This window comes from Stomoxys calcitrans, chromosome 4 (assembly GCF_963082655.1).
Source record: "Stomoxys calcitrans chromosome 4, idStoCalc2.1, whole genome shotgun sequence".
Lineage (NCBI taxonomy): Eukaryota > Metazoa > Arthropoda > Insecta > Diptera > Muscidae > Stomoxys > Stomoxys calcitrans.
Window position 1 is genome coordinate 51086199 of NC_081555.1, and position 16430 is coordinate 51102628.

Below are 16430 nucleotides of genomic sequence, written 5' to 3' on the forward strand. Positions count from 1 at the left end.
TCCGTCTATCCATCTGTCCGTCTGTTGTAATCACTCTAGAGCCTTAAAAATTGAGATATTGAGCTGAAATTTGGCAAATATACGTCTTTTCGATGCACGCTGGTTAAGTTCTTAAACGGGCCAAATCGGACCATATTTGGATATAGCTGCTACATAGACCGATTTTCCGATAAAGGGTCTAATGCCCATAAAAACTTTATTTTTATCCGATTTTACTGAAATTTGAAATAGTGAGCAGTTTTAAGACTCCCAACATCCGACCCAACTATGGTACAGATCGGACTACATTTAGACACAGCTGTCATATAGACCGATCTGCCGATAAAGGGTCTGAAGGGTCCCATAAAAGCTTTATTTTTTAACCGATTTCGCTAAAATTTGAAACAGTGAGTTATTTTTAGCTTCCTGATACCCGACCTAAATATGGGTTAGATCGGACTATATTTAGATATAGGTGCCATATAGACCGATCCGCCGAAAAGGGGTCTGAAGCCAATAAAAGCTTTATTTATTATCCGATTTCCATGAAATTTGAAACAGTGAGTAGGTTAAGACTTCCCAATATCCGACCTAAGTTTGGTTCAGATTGGACTATATATAGATCGATCTGCCGATAAGGGGACTGAAGCCCATAAATGTTTTATTTATTAGCAGATTGCGCTGAAATTTGAAACAGTGAGTTTTTCTGATCCTCACGATATCTGAAATTAATATGGTGCAAATCGGTTTATATTTGGATATATCTGTCAGAGAGACCAATATTTTGTTCTACAAAATTGAAAAGCGACATATATATTACACCACTCATTGTCCGTGTCGAATTTGGGTGCTTAAGTAATCCAATTTTCTCCTGATTGTGACGAAATGGGGTTTACATATATACCCGAGGTGGTGGGTATCCAAAGTTCGGCCCGGCCGAACTTAATGCCTTTTTACTTGTTATTATTCCCTTTTATTTCTGTTAAGAATACCTACTTTTTTACCATGGAGACTTTTCCCTTTTTCGAAGTTGAAGAATAGGGGAAAAGTTTCCAGGGAATAGTTATTCAAAATAGAGCTGCATGTGAAAAATTCACCGAAATTGGATATGAAAAGCGCCCACTAGAGGCTCAAGAAGCCTAATCAGGAAATATGTTTAAATGACATCTATATAACGTTGTGGTATATATATTCTTGATCGTCATGTCATTTAAAGTCGAGCCATGTACGTCCGTCTGTCCGTCCGTCTGTCCGTCCGTCTGTCGAAAGCACGCTACCTTTCGAAGGAATAAAGGTAGCCGCTTGAAATTTTGCAAAATGGGCCAAATCGGTTCATGTTTTGATATATCTGCCATATAAAGCGATCTTGGGTCTTGACTTCTTGAGCCTCTAGAAGGCACAATTCTCATCCGATTTGACTGAAATTTTGCACGTAGTGTTTTGGTAACACTTCCAACAATTTTGTTAAGTATGATTTAAATAGGTTCATAATCTGGTATAGCTGTCATATAAACCGATCTTGGATCTTGACTTCTTGAGCCAATAGAGCGCAAAATTATCATCCGATTTGATTGAAATTTAGCATGAGGTGTTTTGTTATGCCTTTCAATAAATGTGCTTAGTATGGCGAAAATCGGTACATAACCTGGTATAGCTGCCATATAAACCGATCTGGGATCTTGACTTCTTGAGCCTCTAGAGGGCGCAATTCTCATTCGATTTGGCAGAAGTTTTGTACAACGGCTTCTCTCATGTCTTAATCGATCAATAGCTTGATACAGCTCCCATATAAACATATCTCCCGATTTGGCTTTTTGAGCCCCTATAAGGCGCCATTCATATCCGAATCAATTGAAATATTACACAAAGACTTCTACAATGTTCGGCATTCATTTATGATCCGAATCGGACTATAACTTGATATAGCTCCAATAGCATAATATTCTTATTCAATATTCTTTGTTTGCCTAAAAAGAGATACCTCCTTGTTGGAGGGTGTACAAGATTCGGCTTGGCCTAACTTAACACGCTCTTACTTGTTAAATTCGTAGAAGTTGCAATCGGGAGATTTGTTGTATGGGGAGTAAACCTACCTTTATTGCCAGAAACAGGCAGGAGGTACTAGGTTTTACCTTTGTATCGGGGGATATGAGCGAAAGTGTATGCAACTGTATTAGTTTCAGCCGTGGGGAAAATACTTCAGAAGTGGTCCCTCGGAATCTGTGGAGGACATAGACATAATGGTTAAGCGGATGACGAGCGAATCATGTCCTAGAGCCAAGGAGCAAACCGTCACCGTCATAGTGGATCCCAAAACTGGTAGATGTTAGAAAGGGCTGCAGAATAGTCGTCAACAGCGCTAAAGGCTGAGCTAAGAAAATACAGGGACGACATGAAAAAGGCTCAGAAAAAATACTGGTTTTAATTCTGCAGCTCCGTGGAGGATACATCTGAGGCTTCTAAGCTTAGGAAGATCCTATTCTCGAAACCTATTTGGCGGTGGGAAATATTCAGAAGTCAGAGATTGTATGGAAATTACGTCGCTATTTCATTGGAACAATGAGTGCTTACATCAAGCAGTTAATTCTGTCGAGTGGTGTATGCCGTTGCAATGGAGTGCTAATGCAGTTTCTCGACGTCCAGCGTCCTTGCTGCAACAAGGTCGTGATCGTATATTCAACACCAAACTCATCGCATTTCCTGTAAGGTTGTAATGTAGTTGTAAACTGCATCTTCCCTGCATAGAGTTAGGACGTCTCGGTTTCATTTACTCAATGGGATTTAATTAAAGCGTCTCTTAAATTGTCCATTGTAGCCGATCACTCTGTGATAGGAAAAAAATGCTGAGTGACTAAACTTTGCATGCTACGATTTTTTAAAGAAGCTGTGAGGATGCCGAGAAAGAAAGTCATACAAAACCTCGTGTAGCTCTGCGTGTGCCGAATTGGCAAACAGAAGGAGTTTTACTTTTTTGATTATACGCCTGAATTATCGGATGTGGTCACTGAAAGGATATTTGGTATTTTACTGTTATCGGGTTGGTTTAATGGGCACATTTCCTTCTCCAGCTTTTGTGGCTTAAACTGTCTGGGTGAATTGGATTGCACACACCAAGAGTTTAAATAACTTAGCACTCAATTTCTTGGGTCATTATAGGCAAAGCAAACACATTCACATAGAAAACACTTTTCGATTAAAGCTTAATATCACTGACAATAGAGCTTTCCATTTTTTGTGAATTTTTTCCAAGTTCCAAGCTATGGAAAATGAGAAATTCATGCTCGATTGAGAAAGTACGCGCTGAAAAAGAAAAAAAAAACTAATCGGTTTTTGATTCTCCATCTCTTTTGTGGTTGTGGTGTTATTGGATGACTTAATGTATGCATGAGCTCTATATGCTTCCCGGCACCTGAATAAACAAATCGAAAATGCCTATTAAGGTCTCGGATACATTGTATGGCATCTTTCAGTGGGTGTAGAGTGCCTTACTAATTTCTCACATTTTACTTTTGGCTCAGCAGAGATGTGACAAACCCACAAAACAACTGAACCCATGTCAATTCAGGCATTAATAACTAGGGCGAGAATCAATTTTTTTGCCTTTAAAGTTTTGCTTTGCCTGGGATTGTTAGTTCATGCGGTGGCATTTATGGCGATATTGAAAATTCTCATGTTAGGAAATGCCATACTTTGCATTTCCCTGGGCCTACGATTTCCATTAGCAGGAGGCTTGTGAGGCCATGCGAAACGATGTGAGTGTTTACCTTTTTTGCATAAAACAACTCCAAGCTTCAAGTTCCGCGCCATGATTGCCATGGCGGTGGGTTTTTTGTATTTATTCGAGTGGTTTGGATTTCTTTCTTCGCACAATCCATTTTTGTTTGCTTCCTTTTGTGTTATAATTCTGTTGCAGCTGTTGAGGTGGTGTGTAAAAATGTAAAACGTTTCCACCAAATGATGGAATGTAAAGATTCCCAGCTTTGGTTCTGCCATACCACAAAATTTGCATTGTTATGCGGGATTGAGTTTGTTTTTCTTCTCGCTCCTCGTTGACAGCTCCAAAGGTGTTAATATTTGCTTATGTGGGGAAAGGGAGCTGTTGTTGTCTTTGTCCTACAGTGGAAACGATGTTCTTAAAAAATCGCTTCATTGGAATTTATTGTGTTATTCTTCCCCCAGAGACATTTTTTCGCTTAAAGTGACACTAATGAAGGCTTTTAAAACGATGTACGGAGAAGGAGGGGCAACAAGATGTTGCTCCATTGTCCATTTTCATATTTAGGATGTCAATATTTTCTTTCATAATGCACAAAAAAGGGAAGTTAAAAGAAGGACAAAAGGTTATCAAATCATAGGTGTTTGAAGGTATATAATGTTTCCAAAAAAACTTAATTCAATATAATTCAAAAAGAAAAAAAAACTCATGATTTAGAAAAAAAACTCCTTACATTTTATTTTGGTAAAGTTAAATTTTAAGAGTTTCTATGATAAATGCTTTAAAAAATGATATACAATATTTAATTACATTTGAGCAAATGAAGCTCAAAGGCCAAAAAGAAAAAAAGATGTGTGAAATAAATCCACAATTTTTGATCTATTGACTTCAGCAGTACCAAATATTCGAGATTTTGTAGAAGAGGACATACTCGTTATTTAAAATTTCTTGTCGGTTGTATTTCTTATACAGATTGAAATGCAGGTTATCCACTAAAAGCGTCTCCAATTCTGGAGTCCATTTTTTCGAGGACTACAAGCCGCCTTCGACAAGAGAGAAAATATGCTACTCGCCTATGCCGACGACATCGATATTAGGGGTCGGTCACCGGAAGAAGCGATTGCAGCCTTTGAAAGTATCGAAAAAGAATCAACGAAAGTGAGTTTGCAAGTAAATGTAGATAAGACAAAGTGGATGACATCAACCCCTACAAAGCAACCCGAAAATGGAGCAAGTTGTAACTCCCAACAACTTTGAGGTAGTCAGTAACTTTATCTACCTTGACACCGTAGCAAACGAAACGAATGACACCAGCTTTAAACAGGTAAAAGCGTGCTAAGTTCGGCCGGGACGAATCTTATATACTCTACACCATGGATCGCATTTGTCAAGTTCTTTTCTCGGTATCTCTTTTTAGGCTAACAAAGGATAAAAGAAAATAATTGCTGTAATATTGGAGCTATATCAAGTTATTGACCGATTTGGACCATAATTGAATTAATTGTTGGAGACTAAAGCAGAAGTCATTGTGTAAAATTTCAGTCAATTCTAATAAGAATTGCGCCCTTTAGAGGCTCAAGAAGTAAAATAGGCAGATCGGTTATATGGGAGCTGTATCAGGCTATGGACCGATTCGGACCATATTTGACACGTATTGTATTTTGTATGGTAGAAGCCGTTGTACATAACTTCTGCCAAATCGCATAATAATTACGCCCTCTGGAGGCTCAAGAAATCAAGATCCCAGATTGGTTTAAATGGCAGCTATATCAGGTAATGGATCGATTTGAACCATATTTTGCACAGTTGTTGGAAGTTATTACAAAACACGTCGTGTGAAATTTCAGCCAAATCGGATAAGAAGTGCGCTCTCTAGTGGCTCAAGCAGTCAAGATTCAAAATCGGTTTATATGGCAGCTATATCAGGCTATGGACCGATTTGAACCATACTCAGCACATTTGTTGGAAGTCATAACTGGTCTGTCGCAAATAAATAAGGTCTATAACTCATGTGGAAGACTCCTTGACCTCATATTCATAAGTCATCCCCACGATATATTGCTTTTTCCTTTTAACCCCATTACCCTTCTATCGTTGCTTTCTACATGCCATAGGAAATCATATCAAAATAAGTCTGTATATTGCTTCTCGAAGACAGATTACTTTAAATTGAATTCACTTCTGAGTTCAATGGACTGGAATATTCTCCATTCAATGAATTCTTTAGATGAAATGCTACAAATGTTCTATAGTACTCTAAAATGCAATGTATCAGAAATTGTTCCAAAGAGAGTATCCTTTACGAATATTGATCCTCCGTGAACTACTCCTGCGTTGTCGAAATTGAAGAACAGAAAGAATAAACTCTATAGAAAATCCAAAGAAGTGGTTCAAATTTTGATTATACGAATTATTCAGTAGGAAGGTCGAAATACACAGTTATGAATAAACAACTGTATAGCAAGTACATAACAAGGATGAAGAATGAGATGGTGTCGAATCCTAAATCCTTTTATGGTTTTATTAACTATAAACGACGATGTAATGGTTTCCCATAGAGTTTGCAATTTGAACAAGTTGCAGCGGATGATGATATTGAAATCTCAAATATCTTTGCATCATTTTTTAAAACCACTTATTCCACCAAATCGCACGAGGAAACTTTTCGATATCCCTACCCGATTTCTGAATTCTCATCTATACACATAGATGTCCATAGTTTTGATATTTCTACCGTGTTGGAAAACTTAAGATGTCTTAAAAGTATGACAGCTCCTGGGCCAGATGGAATCCCAGCATGCATACCGAAACATTGTGCGGAAAATCTCGCTCTTCTTCTTTGCATACTCTTCAACAAATCTTTATATTCTGGGCATTTTCCAGAAATGTGGAAGGAGTCTTGCTTCGTTCCTGAGACTGACATTTTCAATTATAGAGGTATCGCGAAGCTTAATGCTATACCAAAGTTATTTGAGAAACTTGTAACAGATTCAGTATCATTAACGAATATTAATGAGAACACTCGGATGTGAACGATGGATTTAGAAAGAAATACCAGACAGACTGTATTTATTCTGATTTCAGAAAGGCATTCGATAATATAAATCAAAGATTGTTATTAACCAAGTTGCATTACATGGGATTCGGTCCTTCGTTATTAAATTGGATAAAGTCGTACCTTATTGGCTGATCAAAAATGGTGAAATTTGGTAATGCAGTGTCTAATAAAATAGATGTGAGTTCTGGGGTTCCACAAGGGAGCCATCTTGGTCCTGTACTTTTTGCTTTGTTCATTAATGGCTTGCCGAATGTAGTACGCCACTCTAAAGTATTTAGAGTGGCGTACTACATTCGTATAATCTCGAGACGTATCAAAGTTTACTGCAATCTGATCTTAACAGTTTTTATGACTGGTGTAAAAATAATCTACTAGAACTAAACATTAAAATATGTAAGCATATGACCTTTTTTAGACTAGGTAGTATGCAATCAAGTTATTATTTTGATGGCCGCTTGATTGAATCTGTCTCATCTATGGATCACCGTCTAGACTTCCGCGAGCATATTTCTGTAATTACTAACAGGGCATATAAAAGCCTAGCTCTTACAAAACGCTGGAGTAAAGAATTCTCAGATCCAATAGTTACTAAACTGTAGTATATTTCTTTTGTGCGTTGTATCATAGAGTACGGTTCTGTAGTATGGGACCCAGTTTACCTTATTCATTTTAAAACAATTACCATTTAATTGTTTTAAAGAAAACAAACAGAAACAATTTTTATTATTTTGCCTCAGGAATCGTGGCAGGAACCAGCAGAATTTGCCTAGCTATAATTACAGATTGAATGTAATTAAATTATCAACTCTGAAAAGTCGTCGCGTTATGCTGAATGTAACTTTTCTAATAAACATTATTCATGCGAAATTATTATAAGATTTTATTTTAGACAGATTTTATATAAATGTTCCAATCAGACCAGCTAGTCATTATCAACTACTTCAAATAAATTATTATACCATCAATTATGCAAATAACGACCCCTTGCGCCGCCTCTTCCTTGAATTCGACAAATTTTATAATCTAATTGATCTATCAGAAAGTCGCGAGTCGATAAAGAGGAAGTTAATTTTATACTTGAATCATATTCAGTACTTAAACCTCTATATTCTTAAAAGCTCAAAAAAAAAAAAAAACAAGTAAAAGCGTGCAAAGGTAGGCCGGGCCGAATCTTATATACCCTCCACCATGGAGCGCATTTGTCGAGTTCTTTTCCCGGCATCTCTTCTTAGGCAAAAAAAGGATATAAGAAAAGATTTGCTCTGCTATTAGAGCGATATCAAGATATGGTCCGGTTTGGACCACAATTAAATTATATGTTCGAGACCTGTGTAAAATGTCAGCCAATTCGAATAAGAATTGCGCCCTTTAGGGGCTCAAGAAGTAAAATAGAGTGATCGATTTATATGGGAGCTGTATCGGGCTATAGACCGATTCAGACCATAATAAACACGTATGATGATGGTCAAGAGAGAATCCGTCGTACAAAATTTCAGGCAAGTCGGATAATTATTGCGATCGGTTTATATGGCAGCTATATCAGGTTATGAACCGATTTGAACCTCATTTGATATAGTTGTTGAAAGTAATAAAAATCGTCCTGCAAATTTTCAGCCAAATCGGATAGGAATTGCGCCCTTTAGAAGCTCAAGAAATCAAGTCCCAAGATCTGTTTATATGGCAGCTATATCAGATTATGGACCTATTTGAACCATACTTGGCACAGTTGTTGAATATCATAATAAAACACGTCGTGCATTTCAATCGGATAAGAATTACGCACTCTAGAGGCTCAAGAAGTCAAGACCCAAGATCGGTTTATATGGCAGCTATATCAAAACATGGACCGATATGGCCCATTTACAATACCAACCGACCTACACTAATAAGAAGTATGTGTGCAAAATTTCAAGCGGCTAGCTTTACTCCTTCGGAAGTTAGCGTGCTTTCGACAGACGGACGGACGGACGGACATGGCTAGATCGACATAAAATGTCGCGACGATCAATAATATATATACTTTATGGGGTCTCAGACGAATATTTCGAGTAGTTACAAATAGAATGACGAAATTAGTATGCCCCCCATCCTATGGTGGAGGGTATAAAAAACAGGTAAAAAGGCGTTAAGTTCGGGCGGGCCGAACTTTGGATACCCGCCACCTCGGATATATATGTAAACCACCATTCGTCATAATCCCGTGAAAAATGCATAATTCATAGCCTCATAGTAGTTATATGGAAATATGGTCCGATTTGGACCAAATTCTACATGGATATTGAGTGGTCTAATTAGTACAAGTCAGTGTTCAATATTGCAGAACAAAATATTGGTGTTTTTGGTAGCCATATCCAAAAATAGATCGATATGAACCATATACGACACGGATGTCGAAAAGCCTAACATAAGTCACTGTGTCAAATTTCAGCGAAATCGTATTATGATTGTGCGTTTTATGGGGCCAAGACTTTAAATCGAGAGATCGGTCTGTATGACAGCTATATCCAAATCTGGACCGATCTGTGCCATATTGCAGAAAGATGTCGAGGGACCTAACACAACTCACTGTCCCAAATTTCAGCGACATCGAACAAACGTTTTAAGGTTTTAAGCCCATAAAAGGCGCATTTTTATGGGCTCAAAACCTTAAAACGAGAGATATATCCAAATCTGGAACGATCTGTGCCATATTGAAGAAGTATGTCGAAGGGCTTAACTTAACTCACTGTCCCAAATTTCAGCAAAATCGGATAGTAAATGTGGCTTTTATGGGCCTAAGACCCTAAATCGGCGGATCTTTCTACATGGGGGCAACATCAAGATATAGTCCTATATATCTTCGAACTTAACCTGCTTATGGACAAAAAAAAGAATCTGTGCAAAGTTTCAGCTCAATATCTATATTTTTAAAGACTGTAGCGTGATTTCAACAGACAGACGAATGGACATGGTTAGATCGTCATAGATGTGTTGCAAACAGAATGACAAAATGAATATACCCCCATCCTTCGGTGGTGGGTATAAAAATATATATACATATATATTTTTGTACATATATATTTGGCAGTTAATTTAGTCTGTAAGGATTTTGTAATCTATAGACTTAAGACAAATAAATAAAAAAAAACGTTGTGCAAAATTTCAGCCAAATCGGATAGGAATTGCGTCCTCTAGACGCTCAAGAATATATATAAACGAATATATCGAGGAGTTACAAACAGAATGACGAAATGAGTATACCTCCATCCTATGGTGGAGGATATAACAAAGGTATTTTTAGAGTCCGATAAAAAATTGGTAGCAAGTGCCAAAAAACTCCTTACAAGCTGGTCAAGAACTCAAATCGAGATATCGTTATACATAACAGCTTTATAAGGCTGTGGACAGTTTTGGAGTTACTAGTTTGATATTACTTTCTCGCTTTCATTCTCTTAGTGTCTATATGGATTTTGGACCAGTCATTTAATTTCCATTAACTTGTTAACACTTACCTCTCTGAGATCACTATCCTCGGCTAATAAATCTATTTTATTACCCACCACCACAATAGGGACAGCTGATGTGGCCTTAGTCTCATGTATTTGGTCACGTATCATTCGGACCTCTTCGAATGTCGTCGCATCTGTGACATCGTAGACCAAAATGAAAGCATCCGCCGATGAGATAGACAAAGCTCGCATGGCAGGGAACTGAAATGATATAAGAAGCAGTGATCAAAGATTTAAATTTTGTATCGAGACCCACACACAAACATACATACACCTAAGTATAGGTATTGTTCTTCATCAATAGATATGGTTTTATTAAAACTTATTTATATTTATTTATTTATTATTTTATATGCGACCCGCCGTTGGTGATTATTCTTCATTAACGTGTGCCTGTTTTTATTCCAGCCTTAAGCAACTATTGCTGGGTACCCATCAGAAGGGATATATGTTAGCTATATCTGGTAATGGACCGATTTGTACCATACTAAACATGAAAGTCGCAAAAGAAAACCACACTCATAATTTATGTCAACTCGTATAATAATTGCCTCCTCTAGTGGTTTAAGAAGTCAAATTTGGAGATTGGTTTATATGGGAGCTCTGTAAATGAAACACGTTTAGGCAATAAATACACCTATATTCGACACTGCACTTCCACATACCGCCGCTGGGTAGTAAAATCCAATGAAATTTCACATGCATAAATTATGAACTCCCACATATGCATTAGCAAAAAGGAAAATCTCATTGGTTCTTTTTGAAGCAGTTTCCCCGAGTGGCTGGTTAATTGGCATTGAGCCCAAGGGATAACGACTACTGTGGTCCATGCAATGTACACAAATGTCCGAGCCGCAACTTTATTAGGCTTAAGTACACCAATTGCCATTAGATAATATTTGCTTATGTTCATGCAAATTAAAATTCTAATGCACAATGTCATGCCATGTTGGTATGGAGATGAGTTTTCGCGGTTTATAGTTTAAGTTAAATTTAAACCTCATTCTCTGGTTTCACAGTTATTGAATGTGCTTAGTTAAAATCTGTCATTAGATTTGCTGATGTTTTCATGTGAGCGTTTAATATTTGAGTGTGGCTCTCGGAGAATTGTAATTACAAAATTTAATGGCATATCCAGGAAATTGATAATAAACCAGTAAGGAAAGGTAAAAGTCGGACGGAGCAGACAATATAATACCCTACACCTACCCATCAAATGTAAATTCTGGCAATATAAAAATATATAGATATATGAGAGCTATATCTAAATCTGAACCGACTTTTAAACAGATCGTTTGAAAATTGTTGTTACTACGACCATTTAAGTGCAAATCTGGCGATAAATATGTATGGGTGCTACATCAAAATCTGAACCGATTTTTATGAAATCTCGCAGATATGTTAAGATCAGTAACAAAGCAATGGCACGGGCCAAATTTGGTGCAGATCGGTTACAAATTGTGTTTATTAGAGCCTTATAAGTGTAAATCGGGCGATACATATATATGGGAGCTATATCCAAATGTGAACCGATTTTGATGAAATCTAGCAGATATGTTAAGATCAGTAGCAAAACAATCCGTGCCAAATTTGGTGCATATCGGTTGAAAATTGTAGCTTCTTCGGCCATTTAAATAAAAATCGGGCGGTACATATATATGGGAGCTATATCTAAATCTGAACTGATTGTTTCCGAAATCAATAGCGTTCGTCCTTGGGCTAAAAAAGTGGTATGTAGTGGATTTTTTCTATTTTTTTCCTGTGTAGTTCAAGCTCAGTGATAAGGGTTTTCCTTTTTATGCCGAGTCCGAACGGTTTGCCGCAGAGTGGTACCACTCAGTAGAGGAGTTTACATAACCGGTTACCTAAGGTAATTACTCCACAAATTTCGCCAGTACCAGGACTGGATTGTTTTTGTACCCACCACCATAGTTTCAAGTGGATGAACCGCCGCTTGAAATTTTGCACCGACACTTAATAATGATGTAGGTCGTTTGGGTTTGCAAATGGGCCATATCGGTTCAGATTTAGATATAGCTCCCATATAAACCAACCTCCCGATTTGACTTCGTGATCCTCTGGAAGCCGCAATTTTTGCCTAATTTAGCTGATTTTTTGCATGTAGTGTTCTGTTATTACTTTCAACAACTGTGCCAAATACGGTCGTCAAATCAGTCTATAACCTGATACCAGATACAGTTTCCATATAAACCGGTCTCTCGATAATCCTTGTCCTTTTCCTAGAAGCTGTATTTTTATACCCACCACCAAGGGATGGGGGTATATTAATTTTGTCATTCCGCTTGCAACACATCGAAATATCTATTTCCGACCCTATAAAGTATATATATTCTTGATCAGCGTATAAATCTAAGACGATCTAGACATGTCTGTCCGTCTGTCTGTTGAAATCACGCTACAGTCTTTAAAAATAGAGATATTGAGCAGAAATTTTGCACAGATTCTTTTTTTTGTCCATAAGCAGGTTAAGTTCGAAGATGGGCAATATCGGACTATATCTTCATATAGCTCCCTTATAGACCGATCCGCCGATTTAGGGTCTTAGGCCCATAAATGCCACATTTATTATCCGATTAGACTGCAATTTGGGACAGTGAGTTGTGTTAGGCCCTTTGACATCCTTCGTCAATTTGGCTTAGATCGGTTCAGATTTGGATATAGCTGCCATATAGACCGATCCTCCGATTTAGGGTCTTAGGCCCATAAATGCCACATTTATTATCCGATTAGACTGAAATTTGGGACAGTGAATTGTGTAAGGTCCTTTGATATCCTTCATTAATTTGGTGCAGATCGGCCCAGATTTGGATATAGCTGCCATATAGACCGATCTTTCGATTTTAGGTTTTGGGCCCATAAAAGGCGCATTTATTGTCCGATGTCGCCGAAATTCGGGACAGTGTGTTAGGTTAAGCCCTTCGACCTCCTTCTGCAATATGGCCCAGATCAGTCCAGATTTGAATATTGCTAGATTTGAATATAGACCGATCTCTCGATATAAGGTTTTGGGTCCATGAAAGGCGCATTTATTGTCCGATTTCGCCGAAATTTGGGACAGTGAGTTGAGATAGGCCCTTCGACATTTTTCTGAAACTTGGCCCATTTTTCTGAAACTTGGCCCGATATCTCGATATAAGGATTTGGCCCCATAAAGGGCACATTCATAATCCGATTTCACTGAAATTTGACACAGTGACTTATGTTAGGCTTTTTAAAATCCGTGTCGTATGTAGCTCAGATCGGTTTATTTTCAGATAAAGCTACTTAAAAGACCAATATTTTGTTATACACAATTGAACAATGACTTGTACTTATTACTTATAATTTGGTCCAAATCGGAACATATTTTGATATAACTGCTATGGGACAAAAGGTATACAATTTTCACCGGATTTTGATGAAAGGTGGTTTACGTATATTCCCGAGGTGTTGGGTATCCAAAGTTCGGCCCGGCCGAACTTAACGCCTTTTTACTTGTTTTCAACTAAATTTATTTTGTATAAATTTTTAGCAGAATCCATGGTGGTGGGTTTCCAACATTCGGCCCGGCCGAACTTAGCACGCTTTTACTTGTTTTTTGTATGACAGAGAGACACGAACCTGACTGCAATGTGATAATCGCAATAAAAAATGTCCAGTTTCCAAGAATAAATAAAATAAATAAAACGAGGATACACATGAACCAAAAAACCAATCAAATTTCAATTGAAAGTTTTTGACCTTTAGTTTGTATTGCTCCCATTGAAGTATGCCGCATCCATCTACCTCTTCGCTTCTCTCGAAGCATCCTTGCTGGAGTGGCCTTGTACTAGCCGTATTGTATGGTTATTGGGGTAAAAGTCCTCGAAACATTAAAGATGAAACCAATTCACATGCTGCCATGTTCGGTGTCAGTGTATGTCATGATTGCTCTTTTGTTGCCACTTGCCACTGCTAAAGTTGCAAAAGTGAATGGAATGGAACAAAACTCACGCTGATTTCTCAGTGCTATAGATCGTTTGGCCAAACAAGTGCTCTACGAAGGAGCAACTATGTCAGAAAACATTGTTGTGGTGTCTTCACATCCTTAAAATATGCTCCACATTTAACATTTTTCTGGCTTTTCACTTTCAAGTGTGCATGGTGTTCGTGGTTGATGGAAACAGTTTGAAATTTTAGTTTTAGAACAAAGGCCAATTGTAGCAACTGCATCAGGAACATTTGCGTCTACAGCGACGCTGCATCGATGTTGTAGTCATTATACCCTACATCACTACTGTGGTACAGGGTATTATAATTCAGTGAATTTGTTTGTAACACCCAGAAAGAAGAGAGCTTGAACCATTGATAAGTATACCGATCGACTCAGAATTATTTCCAGATTCGATTTAGCTATGTCCGTCTGTCTGTCCTTCCGTCCGTCTATGTTTTCTGTCCGGCATATTTTTTGGCTTAGAGACGAAGCCTATGGAAATTGGACAAAATCGGTTCAGATTTGGATATAGCTCCCAAATATATGATCGTCCGATTTTGGACTAAAACTGCAATAGTATCGTAATTTGTGAACCAATTCTCATGACACATCTCGCCATTACTGGCGATTTTGATAGAAATCGGTTCAGGTATATGTGTACTTGCTTCCATATATGTCCTTCGCCTAAAGTGATTGCATCAACCGATCTTCTCGAAACTTTGCTTTCCTCTACGACTACCACAAAACGTGCGGATTTTTGGTCGAAATCGGTTCAGATTTGCATATAGCTCCCATATATATTTTCGTCAGATTTGGAATAATATTGCAATATTGTGGTCATTTGTTACATATGAAATTTAGCCCAAAGGATTCTCTTATGACTACTGACATTTCTGTTGAATTTCTTAGAAATCGCTTCATATTCAGATATAACCCACATATATATGTATTAACCTATTTCAATTTTCTTTCCTTTTATAGAAATCGGTTCATACTCAGATATAGCCCCCATATATATGTATTAACCGATTTTCACGTTAAGAGCCTTTGTCAGCGTATTTCTTAACAGATTTTTTCTGAAGTTTGCTCAATGTATTTTTCTATTATTTTAACCGATTATATATGCCGATTTTGGTTATAATCTGTTAAGATTTATTATTTTCATCCGATTTTGACTAATATTTTAATAATTTGGTCATTTGTTATCCGATCCTCAAAAAACATTTGTCACTAGGTTTCTCTTATGTCTCTTCTGATAACTGGTAAATTTCATAGAAATCTGTTCAGATATAGATAAAGCACCCATTTAAACGTATCTCCCGATTTTCACTTCTAATGTCTTTGCTAACGGATTCATCAATCGATCTTCTCAATATTTTGCACTACGATTTTTTCTATAACTCCCACAATATCCCTGTATTTTGGTCCAAATTCTATATTTCAAATTTAAACAAATTTTAATTTCAACGTCTTAACCTGTATACCCAATGTGGTGTAGGATATCAAAAGGTCGCCTTCGCCCGACTTTTTGCCGTCGCTACTGGTTTTAGTTACTAATGCAGTTGTTTCATTTTCGAGTTTTAGTTTGAGTTTGAGTTTGAGTTCGAGCACTTTGAAAACTTTGGTGCACTGCTCTACGAGCACTATGGCGTCAGCGAGCGTTCGGAGGATTGAATTATGACTTTATGGTCGATGACTTTATCAACATATTCATCTATGCATTTGAGCAGTATTCGCCAAGTTTCATACTTGCCAAGCTTTCTAAAGGAGATTTCGCAAATATGTTCAGGTTTTATGCAACCAAATTATTTGGCATTCGTTTTAGGCCTTAGAGTAAACTTTTGTGATATGCTACTGGTTTTCTGTCTCCGCTCTGTCTGTGAAAAGTCGGTCAAAGAGTCATTGAATATATATGTTTTTGTAAATCATTTATAGAATATCCGCATTGAGGAACAATGGCAAGGATTGTTTGGATACGCGCAAACAAATAAAGATGAGGTGATAATTGCCGTTGAACCGTAGAACAATATCCATAAATGTTTATAAAAATTGTGTCGCCTTATCGAAATAGAATATGTGGTTAGTGCTATGCCAGATTTTAAACCTCCATAATACAATATGTGGGTGCTAATCAACATCCGAGATTACTAAATTCCATTATTAATCTATACCGACTATATCTTCATATAGTTCCCATACAAATCTCCTGATATAACG

At 37.4% G+C, this 16430-nt stretch overlaps 1 protein-coding gene across 4 annotated transcripts in view; it reads right to left on the minus strand.

Moving 5' to 3' along the window:
* LOC106094111 (ras-related protein Rap-2b) overlaps positions 1 to 16430 on the minus strand; it is a 209739-nt gene that overhangs the window by 12938 nt on the left and 180371 nt on the right. For all 4 annotated transcript variants that reach the window (XM_059367459.1, XM_059367458.1, XM_059367460.1 and 1 more), the window contains one exon: positions 10244 to 10441. In XM_059367459.1, coding sequence (XP_059223442.1) covers positions 10244 to 10441 — 198 coding nt within the window. The remainder of the gene's footprint in view (positions 1 to 10243; positions 10442 to 16430) is intronic.